This window comes from Xiphophorus hellerii, chromosome 6 (genome assembly GCF_003331165.1).
Source record: "Xiphophorus hellerii strain 12219 chromosome 6, Xiphophorus_hellerii-4.1, whole genome shotgun sequence".
NCBI classification, from domain to species: Eukaryota; Metazoa; Chordata; class Actinopteri; order Cyprinodontiformes; family Poeciliidae; genus Xiphophorus; species Xiphophorus hellerii.
The window spans coordinates 9100391-9118530 of record NC_045677.1 but is presented as its reverse complement, the minus strand read 5'-3'; the positions used below and the strand labels follow the sequence as shown (position 1 = coordinate 9118530).

At 41.4% G+C, this 18140-nt stretch overlaps 2 protein-coding genes across 3 annotated transcripts; both read right to left on the bottom strand.

Annotated features, from left to right (window-relative positions):
* Positions 1 to 2854: 2854 nt before the first annotated feature.
* On the bottom strand, positions 2855 to 7134 carry cbln12 (cerebellin 12). Its single transcript, XM_032566469.1, has 4 exons — positions 6892 to 7134; positions 6053 to 6357; positions 4418 to 4537; positions 2855 to 4328 (listed from the first exon to the last, which is right to left on the bottom strand). Exons 1-4 carry the CDS (start codon positions 6920 to 6922, stop codon positions 4131 to 4133), a joined length of 654 nt encoding a protein of 217 aa, XP_032422360.1. The 5' UTR covers positions 6923 to 7134; the 3' UTR covers positions 2855 to 4130.
* Positions 7135 to 7921: 787 nt separating this feature from the next.
* trim110 (tripartite motif containing 110) lies at positions 7922 to 17830 on the bottom strand. 2 transcript variants are annotated; one of them, XM_032564634.1, is made up of 8 exons: positions 17182 to 17830; positions 16123 to 16650; positions 14572 to 14667; positions 12736 to 12969; positions 10221 to 10243; positions 9925 to 10070; positions 8521 to 8792; positions 7922 to 8393 (listed from the first exon to the last, which is right to left on the bottom strand). In XM_032564634.1, the coding sequence occupies exons 2-8, from the start codon at positions 16609 to 16611 to the stop codon at positions 8124 to 8126; spliced, it is 1530 nt and encodes a 509-aa protein (XP_032420525.1). In that variant the 5' UTR covers positions 16612 to 16650; positions 17182 to 17830; the 3' UTR covers positions 7922 to 8123. The 2 variants fall into 2 exon arrangements, with proteins under 2 accessions (XP_032420525.1, XP_032420526.1); XM_032564635.1 differs by having other exon boundaries at positions 17363 to 17830.
* Between the last annotated feature and the right edge of the window lie 310 nt (positions 17831 to 18140).

The following is an 18140-nucleotide window of genomic DNA, read 5'->3' as shown; positions in this document are numbered from 1 at the left end:
GATCTTCATCACTGCAGTTTTACAGCTGAAGATGTCGTCAGTTAAAGCCAGCCGCTTTTAGAGTTGACCTGAGAAAACCAAATGTAATTTGATGTGCTTCAAATGACCACTCGCCCTTCAGACGTGTTTGTATTTGACGGTATAATTTTTTTTTTTTTTTTAGCATTTTATTGCATTTGCCATAGCTCAGGTTATCAGCCCCCATCATTTGAATGCAGATTTCCTGAGGTGTTGCTGTTGACCTTTTTTAGATCCGCAAACGCATACCACATGATTACCCATTGCATCGTGTTCTGGTTATTATTATTATATCAAATATGTAAAAGCTTTCCATACTGTATCAAAATGATGTTCGCGCGTCCAGCAGCAATTCCAGTATCCAAGACGGGATTTTGGCGCCCTCTAGTGTCCTGACACTAAAACACAGCCATTTGTTAGAGTTTTTTTTAATGAAAAGTAGGGGTCAGATTAATCTGAGAAGATAGTTATTTGTTCATCCCACCTTTAATGAAATTTATTGTATAGATATTTTTTACGAGTTTCTTTTTAATGTAATGAGATGACATTAGGTTTATAAAATTTTTTCCTGTAATGACATTTAGAAACATTATTTATGACCAAATTGCTCCTGGATTGTGATTCTTTGTTCATATGGCACATGGCTCATAACATCATGCACTTTTTCATCTCGGGGCAGACTTTATTCAAATTTCCCTGGCAGATTTATTGGAAAAAATAATGTTACCCTTCTTAATTCCTGGTGCTCTTTGTGGAATGGAAATCTGTTGCTGATGAGGGTTTTTTTTTTTAGATTCTTTGTTGCCATTCTTGACACCAAACCAGCATCAAAGTCTCAACCAAACTGCATGTGCACAAAAAAAAGGGGAAAAAAGTCAAATGCATTCTTTCTGCTGTCCTTGAGCAGAAACAACAGTGTGTCTGCACTGGTGGCAACAATCCTTAGTTGGCTGATTTGGGGTGCAGTTTTACTAATAGCAGTTTTCTTATATGTGAAACCTGTTCAAGGAGGAACAAATTCATGCACCAAACCCCTTGAAAGCAACCATTCTGCTCCATTTAATCAATAAGATAGATGTCCTCTCCCAATTGACACTTTACCCTCAGCTAACCACCAGATCTTTTAAATTATACTGGCATTTTGGTCATTTCTCTTCGCTGCTAAAGTGATTTGGTTCATTATTTGCATTTCATCAGATGGAGTCCTGACTCACTTCAAACTGTCGCCATAAAAACCGAAGCAGTAAAGCTTGTAAGCAAGCCCATATGAAATGTCTAAATAAAAGACAATCAATAAGAAAGGTTTTGAAAATGATAAAGTTTTGATTAAAACAGATTTTTCTGGTGTATTTACATTGTCACATATAGTTATCATAATGCTTTGGGTCAGTTTGAGTGTTTTTGTACCAATGAACACCAACTCCTTTTGCTATTCTTTGTTAAATGTCCCTGCTGCTCTTCCTCTTATTGACTAGAGCAGTGTGCCTGAACCGTGATGACATTTTTTTTTTTTAAATAAAATTGCAATGGGAGCTCAGTTTAGAGCACAGACCTACTTTTATGTTCTTCAGCAATGAATTTTAGCCAGCAGCCTGTCTAGTGGATTTTTGGACGTGCATATTTTTTCTCTTGTACAAATGAAGACATATCTGTAAAATTATACCATAAGAAGGAGATTTTTATAAAGATAAAAATGTTTCATGGGGACAATGCCTAAAATCCTTGTAGCTGATGTATCAAAGGGGCAGTACTACATATTTTCCAGGTACATATGGGTATTTTATGGCATAATCAACTAAGTATGTTACCACTGGTTGTTGTAAAAATTCTGTATATGTATCAAGCATAGCTTAAAAGAAATTTGACTTCACAATTTGATGCCTTGAAATTGGGCATCTGTCCCTTTAAGAAGCTGCTGTTCTTTTAACACTCTGTCTTCAGTACGCCATTGCAACATTTCTCTGTTAAGCTCTTTACAAACGTTTTCAGGAGAACTGGACTGAGAAATAGTTCACATATTAGCTATACAGACGTGCAGTTCCACCAGGTGATTGCTAATTGCTGCTGCCACTAGTCTGGAGGAGCTGAGTGGCTGGAGCCTGGAGCTACAAGGAGGTGCTTTGTGCAAATAGGCGGAGCTTTGTAGCAGCAAGGGATTAGGCAACCCCAAATGGTTTCCACGGAAAGTTAAAGGATTTCTCAAACATGTACTGTATAAAAGAATCAAAGGAGCACTCCAGGTATGTTTTTGATGAGGGAAATAATATATACATGATATAAAGCCCCCCCAAAAATCATTTTTATATATTGCTGCCCCTTTAACCATTGATCTATTTTAATTTGTAGCCTACGTGTAAAAGAAACTTTGGTGAGTAGGGTTCCAACCGTGGTTCTAGCCCATGTGACCAAATACCCCTAAACCTGGTCATGTATTCATGGCTGTATTAGTAAGGACGTGTGTAAGGAAAAACAAACAGACAAACCAAGAGCGGTGGTTCTGAACCAGGGAAGCGTAAATGACTTCATGTGACAGTGCGCCACACTTTATCCACGGATGTCCCGCAGGGATGAGCCGGCAGGCTCGCCAAAGCCTCCATCTGTCCGTGTCTCTGCAAGGAGCATCCGCCACACTCGGCACTTATACCGCGTCCCACGCTGGTGTGCCTGGTCCACGCCAACGCCAGCTCGGCTGGTGGGAGCTATATTTACAAACCGCTGCCGCCGAACGCGGCAGCATGAAAGGGCATGAGGAAATCTGCCTTGCTTTTGCAGATTATACAGTCACAGTTGCAGTGATTCATAAAATCCTTTTTTTGCATGCAAACAGTCAAGTTGAGGTGATTTCAGTTTTTTTTAGTGCTTTGTTCTTTATAGAAATTTGTTGGTAAATAGACATCTTTTGTATGATGCTGACAGATAGACAGAGGAGAAACAGTCATACAGTAAATTCAAACAAAATGCTTTTTTTAAGCTGGATGGGATATTTGGAGCACAGCTAGCTGTTAACATAAACAAAAATTAAGGCTTGGCATTATGTCAGCACAGGAGCACAAATAGATACTTTTTCACAATCATTATATTCAATAAACAATAAATATTTCACATGAAGACAAAATAAATAAATTATTTTCATAGAGTGTTTGTAGCTTTCAGCAACTTTTTTTTTGTAGATAGTTCTCTTCATTTGTTTAGTCCTAAAATTGGATGTACAACACCTTGCAAAAGCATACACCCCAAACTTTTACACATTTTATAGGGTTACAACAAGAAATGTCTGTTTACATTTGTGGGATTTTTTTTGAGAAGCATAGTTGTGAAGTGGAAGGGAAGTAAACCCTCTTTAATTTGATTTGTTTTCAATAAAATCCAATGCAGCTAGCTGCTTTTAGAAGTTAGACAGTCCAACTGAGTGTTATTTAATATTATTATAACTCCATGTTGTTCTAAGAAAGCCTTGGAGGTTTGTTAGGGAACGTTCCTCATGAAGACCAAGGAACAGGTCAGGGAGAAAGGTGTAGAGAAGTTTTGATAAAAGTATATCCCAAGTTTTCAACATCTCACAGAGCAATGTTCCACCAATTATTTGGAAATGGAAACACTATGGCACAACTCTAAGCCTACCAAGATAAGGCATTTGATCTAAAGTGAAGTAGAGGATCAGTCAGAGAGGCGGGCAAGCAGTAACCCAGAAGAAGCTGCAGAGATACACAGTTCAGATTGGATAATCTATTGATTGGACAACCATCAGTCATGAACTCCACCAATTTGAATTTTATGAATAGTAGCAAGAAAAGGAATCAAAATAAGTACTTTTTGCAGTTTTCCAGAAGTCATGTAGGAGAAATAACAAGTATGTGGAAGAAGGGACTCTGGTGAGATAAAAAAAAAAAAGCCCTCATCCTGTGTTAGAATGACCCAGTCAAAGTGGGCATGTCTTGGAAAATGATGTTCGCAGATGCTCTCCACCCAATCTAACCGAGCCTGAGATGTTTTCTGGAGAACAACGGACGTGATGTCAAGAAGTTCAAGAGGTGTAACTACTTTTGCAAAGCGCCGTAACACCCGTCACTCACACCTTCCCTGTTACCCAGCACTTCCATTTTCCACCCGTCTCACAAGGGGAAGACGAGGAAGCCGGAAAAGGTGGAGAACTTCCAGCCTCCCATCAGGTTCCCTTTCTCCAGTCTGAGGTAGGCCTTGTCGCCCTTCTCCAGAATCACCAGGCCTGCATTGGTCGCCGCTTCTCTGGTCACGTCTTGGTCTCCCGCAAACGCTGAAATCATCGACCAGCCATTCACCATCAGGTTGACCTAAGAGACATCAAACACGCGGATCAGGGAGAACGCGCGAAGCAGCTACAACCTCAACTGCAACTGCTCGAATTAAGGTGATGGCATACCTGAATGGTCTGTCTGTTGTAGGCCTTCACGACATGGAAGTTGAAGCTGTAAACCCCTCTCCGCGGAGCGACGAAGACGCTGCTCTCTTGGTCGAAGTGAGTGCCCACGTTGACTAAAATCTGCAGAGATTTCAAGGGGGAAAATGCAGGCGAGGTAGGCGATGTCAGCAAGGAAATTGTCAAGAGAGTCCAAGGTGTGACAGAGAAAAGAAAGACACTTTGAAGAAGGGTGAGGGCTGTTGTTAAAAGCTTTCTGGAACGTACATTCATGCCTACTCCAAGGTCACTCCAGTAACTCTATTTATTACACATTCAGTTGGCCCTCGGTCTCAAAGCTATTGATTCTCTCTTCTACATTTGCACTGTAAAAAAGCCTTGAATGCGCTGCACAATCTCACAATTGTGTGGGCAGCACACCAAGTCCAAATGTTCAATCTTTACCTTATTATCATTTAGCCTCAGTGCGTGGATGTAATCAGATGTGCATTTGTATTAGTAGACGCAGGACAACAAAAGTATTCATCTTCTTTCACATCTTTCAAGCACTGGAATTTCCTGTGTTTATCATTGTTATGAATAGAGATGCAAAACTTCAAAAATCCAACTTTTTGCACGGTTTTACACTTAGACCAAGATGTTTGCCGGAGGTCTTAACCTGTCAGTGTCGGGTGATGCTCTTTAAAGTAATGATCTTACTTGCTTAGTAACTAGTAGACCTCTAGCACAAACTATTTCCAGACAAAAATCTTTTTGTTATATTTTGGTTTGGAGATGATCTCTCCCAGGAAACTTAACTTGTGGTTCTGAAAAATATCACAGATCCTATTCTGGCATTAATTGTGTAATGTAGCACCCAATTTAGTAATCAGCGCCTAATGTGATCACTTTGGGGCCACTTCTGTTTGCTCTAAAAATGGGTCAGCAAGGAACCAAGAAGACAGAACTACAGACTAATCTGTGAAGTTTCAAGTTCCAATTAGTTTTTCCCTTCCTGGCTTGGTGTTCTCAGTCCTCTTCTTAAAGAGCTCTTATTTTTCTCCTTTTGCCCTTGCTAAAATTGGCTTGGTACTGATCCAAAATGGAAAACTGTCCTCCGACCTACTACAGAACGACCCACGGAGGGAACGGTGTACCACAGGAGACCCTGTTCAGTTCGTTGAGATGTGAAACAAAACAATTCAGGGCAAAATAGGGTGTTTGTCCGGCACCAGTGGCCTTTATATGACAGTAATCTAACAAGTAAGAGGTGAACTCGGTACGGCCGTGATCTTTATACCCACCGTGTACGGCGTGCGCTCTAAACACTGCGCCATGTGACGCTCTGAGTGTTTGGTATTCTGATAAGGCTGTTTTCTGGGCTGAGAGTGGCTCTACTTATTTCATCGTTACAATATTGCTGTGTGATTAATTATCAACCCTGTAAGTGATAGCTCAGTTTTCCGGCTGCATTCTCAATATTCCAATTTCGTCATTGGAACCTCATTTAGTCACCCTAAAGTCTGCAGTACTATGACTCTCTGATTAGGAAAAACAATTTACTCCTTCCACTAATAGACTGATCAAATTTTGATAAACAAATAAAATTCGGTGGCCTGCAACAAATGCCTTCTTAAAGAATATTTCAAAGCTACTCACATTATCAAAGTAGATGATCATGGTGCGGTTGCTCATGTCTGTGGGCTCGTGGTTGGTCTGCCTGCTGGCCGAGAAGGCCACCCGTCCTGAGCCGGAGCGGACGGACATGCCCAGAGCGCTCCCAGCGGGCTCCGACGAAGGCGTGGAGTCACACACCACCAGGCACTTCCCCTCCAGGATGATGGGCTCCGTGTCGTTCTGGGCGCCGCTTTCCAGGGGCGCCGAGAGCAACAAGAGCAGCTGCAGCAGCAGGCTCGGTAACATCAGGAGGTCAAAGTGGACAGACCAGATTGGCATGGCTGAACCTGGTGAAACAAGTCACGAGATGGTCTGAAAATAACTTTTGAGCAATCTGAAGAGTTAAGAGACATGCGTGCGGACAGAGTCAAAAAGATATTTTGTATTCCCTCAGCATAAAAAAAAAAAAAAAAAAATTAGACAAACAAGAAAAGAGGGTGGACAAAGCAAAAAGTGATGAGGCAGGATTCTGGAGGGATGACAGGGAGACCCAGAAGGAGAGACTGAGAAAAGGAACAACTCCACTGAGTGACCATCTGTCTGTTACACAGAGACCCCCTCCCTCCCTCACGCATCCTCAGCACACACACCTTCACGAAAACACTGTCTCAACATATGCTGTAGCTCCACACACTAACAGGTCTTGGTCAGCTCAGTATCCTCCTCTGTCCTTCTGACTGGCTGAAATGAAACATTGTTTTGAGGAGGCTACCCCTGTATTGAGCCTCAGTTTTAATGAATATTGTTTATGAATATTTACCATTACATAGGATGACTATTTGCTTGACAGAATAGATGGTAAATAAAAACTAGACAATCACCTGTTTTCAACTGAAGAAGCTTGTGTCCCATGTCAGCAAACCCTGTGAGATCCGTCCAGCTGAAGTCAGGCGAAGCGGGAAAAATCCTTGTTTTCCAGCTCTTCCCGTCACATTCTCTCACAGCGCTGCAAGTCGAGCTGATCGCCGATCCGGAGTATCCTCTGATCTCTCTCTCTCTCTCTGTGCATGTGTGTTTGTCCTCCCTTCTCTTCTCAGCCACCCCCTCCGTTCATCTGCTTCTTCCTCAACCTCTTACCTTGCATCCACCCACTCACCCTAACAGAGGAATAAAGGAAGGCGATTGGGAGTCTGCTCAGCTCCAAAGAGCAAAGTTATAGAGGGTCTGTCAGTTGTTTTTCCTTTTTCTTCTAGTTTCCAGGAAGAGCAGAGACATGACTCGAGTAGAAGGTTGGCTAAAAAGGATGAAAGCATAATGAATCTTTACGGTGAAGTAATAATCATTTGCTTGGCTGGTAGCTATGGTGCCAAACACTGCGCGGTTTCAAGGCTGTAAATTCAGAAGGCTACTTACCAGATGTGAATTTGTCGAATAAATAAGGGAAAATATTTTTCTTTTTAAGACTTGGAAGTGAGACATCTTTAATCCTTTTGGTTGAAATTCACACATGCAGCAGCCTTCACAAGGATTTGCCCCCCTGCTAAGGATGTGGGAAAATGTGTTGCGTTAAAAGTCAAAAATAATTTACTTTTCTTAATTTGAGTTACACCAAAAGACTTTATGTCGCCATGCGCTCTCACTAGGTTTTCAGGGTTTTTGGAGGAGAAATCGGCCCATGGCATCATAGATCCTCTACCGTGCTTGAATTTTCTTTAAAGCTATATTTTATAGGATGTGCTGACTCAAAAATTGTGTGATTTTGTCAAAGTAAAAATTCTCCAATGAGAACTTTCTCTCTTTGAACAGGTGTTCTCAAATCCAAGGATTCATTTTACATAAATTTTCAATGAAATGAGAAAGTATCCTACTAATAAGACCTAAATAATAAAAAATGGATAAGAATACTTTAAATGTGCTTCAAAACAGACCTCTCTCTTTATTTTAATGAGCGTCAGGTTTCTGTGTTCACATTTCACATAGTTAGAAAGCATTTCTGAAGCAGGCGACCATGTTGATGCGCCATCAACGCACTTTTAGGAGGAGAACGCCGTTACGGCCAGTCAGGAAGAAGGCGTGGCTCACGGCAAAAGTCCCTGTCGCGTCGATCTCCTGCTCACACTTTAACGACAGAGATGCGGCTCTTGAGCTCAGCTTTATAGAGTCCGAAGCCCAAACACACAGGCTGGGTGAAGCTGGTGGAGAAAGTGTGGAGGTGGATCAGGGTGTTGGAAGGTCCCACTTCGGAGAAGGTGATGGTCCCGGAGCTGTAGTCCACGGCAACTGCGACTCGATTGCCGACCATTTGGTACGTGAGCCGTGTCTTCCTGCGGTTGTGCCAGGCAGACAGCTTTTTGTCGTGCTGCTGCGTCAGGCTCCATGACACCTGGGAGTACAGTAGCAATGCTTTAACCAAAGACTCAAAAAAAAAAAAATTACATAGATTGATTGAGCAGTGCATGTGTTCAGGTGACAGCAGGTCCACAGAGAGAAAAACGTGGCGACAGTTTTACCTTGTTGTTTCCAAAAGCATTCCCTTCCTTCCCCTTCCGTCCAATGCTCCGATAGCAGATGGCGACATCCCAGAATCCCTCAGCCTCCAGCTCCCAGTAGTGAGTCCCAGAGGAGAAGGTCTGGACGGTGAGGACCTGTGGCCAGTGGTCAAACCGCTCGGGGTGAGCGGCGCAGGGCAGTCGGCTCTTTACACGCGCGACTGAACGCAGGTCGTCAGAAATGCTCAGCAGAGGATGGGCAGAGTTTGTGTCCAGGGACAGAGGGCTGGTTACTGCAGGGAGAGAGTCCAATGCTTAAGGTGTTTACTTTTTACTGCACTTATCAGTGATCTGAAACCTAACAAGAAATCCAGACTTGTATTCAACAGTGAATCGTTTCCTGGTCGTTTAATTTAAACACTTCCTCTAACACTTGTTCGTCCTTAAAGATCTCACTGTGGACCTTGCAACGGGTTGTCCCGGAAAACCGCCAACGTTTTTAATCCAATACCCCAAAGCAAAAATCTAAGGCAACCAATCGACCGCGGAAATCACTTTATTTGCACATAGCGTCTACCTGTGCGTAATGTGATCTTAATTTTAATTCATATATTTTGTAAAGTCCTTCCTCCATTAAGTTACAATTTCGTGCAACTTAATTTGGATCTGGGAAGAGCAAAGTTGTATTTCTTATATACGTCAAGAGAATGATTTTAAAATGCACAGCTGATGAATTTACCTGGAGTTTGCTATTCAAAAAGCTGTGCTGTGTTTTTCTCTCAAAAATTGGATGAACTATCTTTTATATTTGTTATATTTTTTGTGGATAGTGACGAAGTCGGGACATATCTTCACAACCAAGGTGTAAAATCTGGACCTGATGCCATCAGGCCCAGAGGATGAATATGGCTCAGGTTGCTAACCTGTGCTTCTACTTGACTTACTGTCTTTGGATCCATTCAGTCAAATTTCAAAGAAATATGTATGCATACCTCTGAGCATGTTCCTCTGAACATGCTCATCCTCTGGCATGTTCAGAGGATGAGCATGCCACACTTCTCAGATTGTGTATTTGTAAAAAAAAAAAAAAAAAAGAAAAGTTTGAGAAACAGAAATATTTTTCCTTCTATTTCACTATTATGCACTACTTTGAAATGGTCTATTGCATAAAATACAAATAAATACATTGTTGCTGTCCTTAAGCATATGTAAAAAAAAAAGAAAAAGTAAATAAATAAACGGATATTAATAATTTTTCATGACAGAATTTTCCCTAAAAAGATCATGTCTGGGGATAAGTTTGTAAAATTTAGTAGATATGTGTTAGAAAAATGCAAATATTTCCCTAAAGTCAAACTACTTCCTCATAGATAAGTAATGTTGCTGGTCTTTGAAGCCGATGGGTGAAACTAACGAGCCACTCACAAAGCTCCCTCTTGAGCTCGCTGAGGCAGCGGAGGGTGGACGTGATGAACTCTCGATATTTGCCCTCTACGTCTTCCAGGATGTGCTTCCTGTCCACACAGATGGGCTCAGGGAGGAAAAGTGGGCAGTTCAGGTCTGCTAGCAATCTGCAACACACCACATGGTGCAGAATAAGAAAATCCACTCATAATTATTACATCTTACATTTTTATAGCAGGCCGATCTAGATTTTCCATGTCATCCCAAGAAATGCTTAACAGAAAAATAACAAAAAAACATCCTTCGTTTGGACTTACTTTGTGTCGTCTGATTGAAACGCCTGCAAAGGAAAAGGACAGTAGAAAGAAACGTGACACATTACATTCCCAGAATGAATTACAAGGATTCATGTGAATCTGCTCTGAAAAAAAGAAAAAAAAAACCTTCAAGGTCACTTTTGTTTGTTCATTCGCATGAAGCATGTTTCTGTCTCTTCACTTTTTTTCATTAAATGAAACAGTCATAAAGACAGCATACTACATTTTCAGCAAGAATATTTGAGAAATGGCAAAAGCTCTCAGATTCAGTAAGAATCTATAAGGCCTTATCAGTCTCTGACATTATGATAAAATAATCATTTTTCCAGTCGGCTTTGCAGCTTTTCTTAATTCACTAGTTTGTGTCTCTTGATGTGTTAGAGGAGCATCTCAATGGGACTGCAGCGCTGACCTCCACAGGAGCACTGGAGCATGTCGATTCTTCTGTTTTACAGCAAATTACGATTCCAGGACGTTACAATTATCTGTTAATCAGCTGCATTTGTACTCAACCCACAAAGGGGCTTGAAAGAAGGAGGAGTGAACATGTTTTATTTAACACCACTTCTGTATATTTCGGGTTCATTTTTATTATTTTAAAAGCTAAAGCACAAACATAAATGTCACTTCAGGACATACATTATTTTTTTAACTGTATTTACCAAATTTTAAGAAAAGGTAAAGCCCATGAGCAGACTCAGATGAACACAAAAGGTTTTATAAACAAGTTTAATTTGGCTGGACATACTCTTAAAGGTTCTTCTACATTTACTGAATAATTTTAGGCTTGGCTATAATCATTAAGCTATGATATCCAAACTTTTCTAGATAAAAAGTTTTGAAGTTTCTTTTTTTTTTTTTTTACTTCTTCGACTGACTCTTCTTTGCAAACTATGGCTTTAGTTAAAAGAGACATCCATGTGAGATGGTTGAACTGGCATAGTGTTGACCCTGTGCGTCTTGATTCTGAACTTTAAATAGAGGATGGTTCTGGAAAGTCAAAGTCAAAGAGTGTGTGAACGTATGCGGTCAGGTTTCTTGCCATTTCTTTTAGTTTTTTTTACAATTTCCCTCCAACAGATTTGTGGAAAAAGTTACATTTTATATCAGAGATACCTTATGTCTTACCAGGGTTGTGTAAATGATTTATATCCACTGGATGTGGATAGGCTGAGCCTTGTGGAGGAGCATTCACTGTCAATATTTCACCAGCTGAGCGGATGCAGGTAAGGGCTATTCTGTACTCTTTCCGTTGCCTCCGATCATTTAAATCTGGCGCTGTATATATCTTGGCCGGTGAAGTCAGAAGGAAGTACGCACAAAGGATCCAAAATGTGTGTATTTTTCACTGATCGCTGGGAGTTGATCAAACAGAAGCTCGGAAGCTTGGAGTGGGGTTTGTTTTTTATGGCTGTCTCTTTTTAAACCCATCGTAAACGCAGTGAGTCACTACTCGCGTCTTCTTCTCCTCTTCATCCCCCTCTCTCGTCATCACTAATTACGATGCCGCGGCTTCTCCGGGGACGGCATCGAAGCATGTCTTGCATTTCAACTTGAGCCTGAAGAATTCACAATTTCCCTCTGAGCATCAAGCTAACATGCAGAATTTGGAGGTATGCGCACCTCCTCTTCCAAACAAAGAGGAAAATACAAATGCAAATCCAAGGCAGCCAAACATTTATTATTATGACGAGTGAGGATTGTTCGCTTCAGCTGTTTGGTAACATTACTCTGGCTTCAGCTGGAGAAGCGACAGGAAGGCAGGTATAGTAGCTAGCTACATGGCTAATAAATTGTTTGGCGGTCTGCCAGGCCGGTGTGGTTGTGACAATATTTTATTTTTGCCAGGCGGCCAATGTTCCTACTCCTGATTCAAATTCTGATGCAGCCGATCCCTACTCCAGGTTGCGCCAAAGACTATATGCTTCCATCACAACCAGAACAGCTCCTGCATCATACAATTCCCTGCAAACCAAAATTAAATGAGTAACCATGTAATAGAGGGGTAAAATTGGATCCATACAAGTGTTACAAGATTGATACTTTAGCCTCAGATTCCATCTTGAGATTTTGCTTTATTTTTGTGCTGTGGTTTCTCAACTCTTCCTCAAAAAAGATTTCGTTTTGATTTCCTCTCAAATGATATAGTTTTTGCAATTTGTTCATTGAGCAAAAATGCCCACAAAACATGTTAGTGTGTTATTAAAGTATTTTGCAGATACCTATAAACTTTGCTCAAATGCTATCCTGGGTAAATAATTCAAAAGAAAAACAACAAAAACACCTACAAGTCAGAAGTTTGATGATACATCAAACTTAAAGAAAAAGTACCGGTATTACCGACAATGGCTCTGTATTTACTTGGCATTGGCTCAGTACCAAATTATGCAGCATCACCCATCTCTCCCATGTAATGTTTTCAAGTGGTTTTACTTGTGTTTTTGAATGTAAAGATCTTATGCCATGCCGTTAAGCCGATTCCCACTGTTGCACCGAGTAGCTGGAAGAGTCTTACCCAGATGAGCAGGAAAGGGTCCGTCTCTGCCAGCAGCAGGTTCAGGTAGCGCTGAATATGAACCGTCTGGCTCATGTCGTCTCTCACTTTGGCGCAGTCTTGGTGCACACGCTCTACGATCTGCTGCCTTTCCCTCTTGGTGATCTCCTTCAGAGCCACCACCAGCTTCTTCACCTGGGCCTGCAGGTCCGTGTCCAGCAGCTCCACCTGGCCTTCGTCCCGCGTCAGGGAGTCCTGGAGGAGGTCAGTTGTGTGATTTTTGGCCCATTTTGACACGTGGAAATGTAGAAATAATGATTCTGTGAAATTCTAGAAGTACAACTGATTTACTTAAACTGAAGAAACGAGATTTTATTTGTGCATTTCTAAGATGTAACTAAAAGAAAAAAAATTACAATTTATGGTGTGGAATAAATGAAGACACCCCCACAATTACTCCAAATTGAACTGGAGAATAAACATGGCAGAATCTATCAAATCAGATGAGACCGGTGTCAAACGTTTGTACGTTCTTTCTGCTGTTTTGCGCAACCAAAAGTTTAATTTGTGCCGCTATCGCTTTAAAGATTTTAATAAACGTTTCCAAAGGTCAAGAAAGGTCAAGCAGTCCCCTCACTTTTACGAACTCAAACACAATCTGTGACAATCAACTCTGCTACGTTTGCGCTGATAAAAGTTTCGCTTGTGCTGCTTTTGTTTTGAAGATATTAATTCCAGTTTAAAGGTCAAAAGGTCAACCAAACTTTACCAAAATTAAACAAAATTGGTGTCAAATCTTTGTGCCATGTTTGTACGGCAAATATTTTTGTTTGTGCCGATATCATTTTAAGGAAAAGGTTTCCAGAGGTTATCAAAGGTCAACCGTCTGGAGACCTGAACAGAGGTTGTGTCCTATTCATATGTGAATAATATTATTTATCCCATGGGGGCAACTTCAAGGCACAGGAGTAGTACAAGTAGACTATAAAAAGTAATTAATTAGTCGTAAATGAAAAGAGTTCATAAAAATCACAGTTACTGAATGTGTGTAATAAATATTGTCATAAACAGCATCCCAGGAGAAGAAACCTCATACCAACTGTAAAGCACAGAGGTGGAGGTATCATGTTTGGGAATACCTTTATGCAACAGGAGCGTACTAGCTCACAATCACAGTATCCACCATCAATTTTGCAGGGTAGCAGGAAAATATGAAAGTTTCTGTAAGAATATAAACCACGGCTGAACCAGAACTGGATTCCGCAAGATGACAGCGAGCCAAAGCTTCCCGGCAAATCCACCAAGAACTGAGAATTAAGAAATGGCGAGTGCTGGGCTGAGTCAAAGCTGAGATCTTTATCCTTTTGGGATGTTGTGGTGTGACTTGAAACAGGCTGTAGATGTAAGAAACTCCTCAAACATTTCACGACTGAAAGTAAAGAGAGGAGAAAAGTTTCCCCGCACCCAACGTCAGAGACTGGCACATGGCTACCAGACAAACTTCTCAAAGAAGCTATTATAGTCAAAAGAAGTGAGATTATTCGAGGTAAGGGTGCACTAACGTTTTGCTTAACTAGAAGACATATTTTTTGTTTCACTTTTTTCACAGATAAGCATATCATGCTTTTTGTTTGTAATTTAAGTGCAATCAAGCTTTCTTTTTCAAAGACTAGTCGTCAATGTTTGTTGATGGCGAATGAAATATGGTGTCCTATTTTATTCACGCGACTTTGCATATCACATGTTTGAATAAATTGGGTAATTACAGACGCTGATCACCTTTTGTGACTCCTCAAATGGATTAGCCTTATAAGGTTTGGAATAACTTAAACTGATAAGACCAAAGTCCTTACTTACCGCCATCGCAGAGTCGATGTTTTCATGGTCTTTGAGAGCTTTCTCCCCATCTTTTAGCTTCTGTTCTGCTTTGATGAGGAGAGTCTGTAAGATGACCTGTAAAATCAAGATACCATTAGAGCAACCTTACCCTGACCTGCCAAAATCCAGCAAAAACATGAATAACCCTTGAACCTTTTCTAAAAATCTCAATGCAGTTTTACTTGGATATTATATAATAAACAATGCATTTGTATTCAGATTCTTTGAGTCAATACTTTCTTAAACCACTTTTTGCTGCAGTTGCACCTTCAAATCTGTGCCAGAGGTGCAACGTAACACCAGCTTTGTTTATTCTTCTTTGCAACTGCATGGGCAGTCCCAGTTTTTGAATGTGCTTCGATCTAAACAAAGTGTTTAGAATACTCACAAAGGTAATCTTAAAATCTCTGCCAAGAGAAAGTCACCCATATAATGCAACAACTCCCATTTTCCTGTGTGCAATGTTTTGGTTTGCCACATAAAATCTCAGAAATACTGTACATGTTGAAGGTTGAGGCTGTAGCATGAAAAGGTTTAGGACGTTTAAAGGGGCAGTGTTGTGTAAAATCTACTTTTTTGATATTTACATCATGTTATGATGTTATTCCCTCATCAAAAACATACCTGGAGTGTCTTATTGATTCTCTGATGTATGTTTGAGCAATCCTTGAAAAAAGCGCCGCCTTTTCCCCTCTGTTACAATAAAATATTCTGTTCTATTCTTCCATGCGTTGCCGCAGTTTCCAATCTGAGCTTCTGCATTACAGAGCTGCTCCACCACTCGGCTCCTTCAGACTAGCTAGCGGTAATTAGCAGACACCTGGTGGAACTGAGCATCCGCTGAGCTCATTATATGAACTATTTCTCAGTTCAGTGCGCTGACTAATGTTTGTGAGTCAGTTTAATAGAGTTGAATTGATGACGTGCTGAAGGCGGAGCACTGGAAACAGCAGGAATTTCTTAAAGAGACAGAGGCCCAATTTAAGTTGCGTCGAATTTCTTTTAAGTCAGCAGTCTGCAGCTGCACTCCTGGAGGGAGAGACTTGTGCAACTTTTAGACATGTCCCTTGGTCCCTCACTAGTGTGAGGTTAAGCTTTAAAAAGCTAGTATTGGAACCGGGCTGAAGAGGAGAGACATCTAAACGTTGCTGAACATCGGGTTGCAGTTTGTGACCCCCGTATTATGTTTGATAAATACAACATTTTTATAACTGAAGGTGAGATAATTATTGGATTCTGCAATAAAAAGATACTATCATCTCACATATGGGCAGTGTTGGGTAAACTTTTTTTTTTTTTACCCCATCGCAGGCAGGGGTAAAGCGTGAGATGTGGCCTTCACGGTTCCTGTTGACCTTTGCTGAATGTCTTCCTCCTCTCTCATAACCCACTTTCCTGACTGACCACTCTCAAATAAAGGCCACTAGAGCCGGGAATAACCTTGAAAGAAAGAGAAAAGACGCTATGCGACTGGAAAACGCATAAAACTGCCCCTTTAATAGTTCTGTACGGCCCTGTCACCCAGCTCACCTTCAGGTCCTCCTCCACCTGTCTCAGCGGCTTCACCTTGTGCAGCGCGTGCGCCCCCTCCAGCAGGCAGTCCCCGCAGACGTACACCCTCTCGTCCACGCAGTAGTAGCGGAATACCTCCGCGTGTGCCGGACACCTTCGCTGGGACAAGTCCCCCAGCGGCTCCACCAGCAGGTGGGAGCTGAACGCCGGCCTCTCCAGATGGGGCTGAAGGTGGTCGGCACAGAGCGACACCTCACACCTCAAGCAGGTCTTTACGGCCATCGGGGGCCGACTGTCCTCTGCCTGGAGAGGGCAGCAGTCGCACAGGACTTCGCCGTGCTCCTCCTGACACTGGGGGCAGGTGAAGCGACCTTTCCCTTCCCCCTGAGCGCTCCAGGCCTCACGGATGCAGGCGGGGCAGAAGCTGTGGCCACAAGGTAGAGGGTGGGCCTGGCTGAAGCTGTCTCGGCAAACGGAGCAGGTGAGCTCTTCGTCCAAAGACGCCATGGAGCTCAGAAGGTGATGATGCCTAATGAGAGCTATGAGCTAAAAGATTGGCCCGAAACAGAGCAGAGCAGACAAGTGACTTGGAAGACAATCGGTGAAGCAGAAAATAAATCTAAAAACAGCTTTTCTCTTTGAGGCTCAAATAAAGGAATATCTGCACCAGTTACATGTTCGTGCTTCATGTAACAGCATTAGAGGGACAAGAGGGAAGCCTTTGATTAGTGCCAACTGTTCACTCAAACCAGTAATCCTGTCTACTGGGATTTTGCCTCCTCTGTTCTAAGATTAGATCACTGCCCAGTAAATAAACTAAATCACCATAAAAATAGATGGAAGGATGACACAATAACAGAAAGATAAAATGATCTAAAGTGAATAAACCTAAACATAAATCTGCTCTAACTTGTGAACGGACAACCTTAACTTGGCATTACAATAAAACCAATGCACCAAAGAGGTCAGTGAAAAACAAACATATAACAGCAGATGGAGACAAAACCAAAACTGTTTTTTTGTTGTTTGTTTGTTTGTTTTTTATCTAAGCAAACTTGAATTGAGTAAAACACTAACCTCAAATGAACATTAACTCATTAAGCTGCTGCGGTGGAAAGATCAGGAGATCATCCTCGACACCTCGTTCTGATTTCTTCTACTGGTTCCCTATAGATCGTCTTTTGTTTTAACTCCCGTATCCCCATCTGAGCTTCTTAATTATCAATAAGAGAAACAAACCATAAAACACGTTCCTTACTTGCTGGTGTTACTGGACCACTGCCATCAGCCGAAGGCAGCTGGTATGTTGACTAATCCCAACTGATTCAAGGCAGACGGAGAGGTCACCTGACCCTGAGATGGGAGGAGGTGAAGGGTCGTCGTTAGGTAAGATTAAAGGCAAACAGATATTCTATTTGTGGAGGAGTTTTTCCCTCTGATTTCAATTCATTCTGGTTATAATTTTGATTTTGCCTTGCAAAAGCACTCATAGCTTTTTCACAGTTCCAAACCTTCATGTATTTTAATGTGATGGAGCAACGTAAACTAGTGGAGCTAAATAAAAGTCAGTCCTGCTATTTTAAGACTTGAGACTGGATGGAGTTTCACTTTCTAGTGGACCAACAACCCTAAACATGCAACCAGAGATGCAACAAGCTGGTTTAGATTGAAGTTCATCTTTTAGAATGGCTCAGTTGAAGATTAGGCCTAAAACTATATGAGAATCTGTGGAAAAGCTTGAAAATTGCTGCTTGCAGCTGATCTGTGTCAATCCTGACTGAGCTTGAATTGCTTTTGCAAAGAAAAAGGAGCAAGAATTTAATCTTTCAGACGTGCAAAGCCAGACCAAAGTCCAGCCGGACCTAAATCCAACTGGACAGCCTCCTTCCAGTCTGATGTGTTTTACAAAGTATGTACATGCAAAAGCTGGTAGATGCAGTTCAATTTTTCATACTCTATAAAAAGGTGCATAACGTTTTGTTTCTCCCAGAATGACAGAAAATCAGATGAAACTTTTTCAGTTCTTTTATATTCAT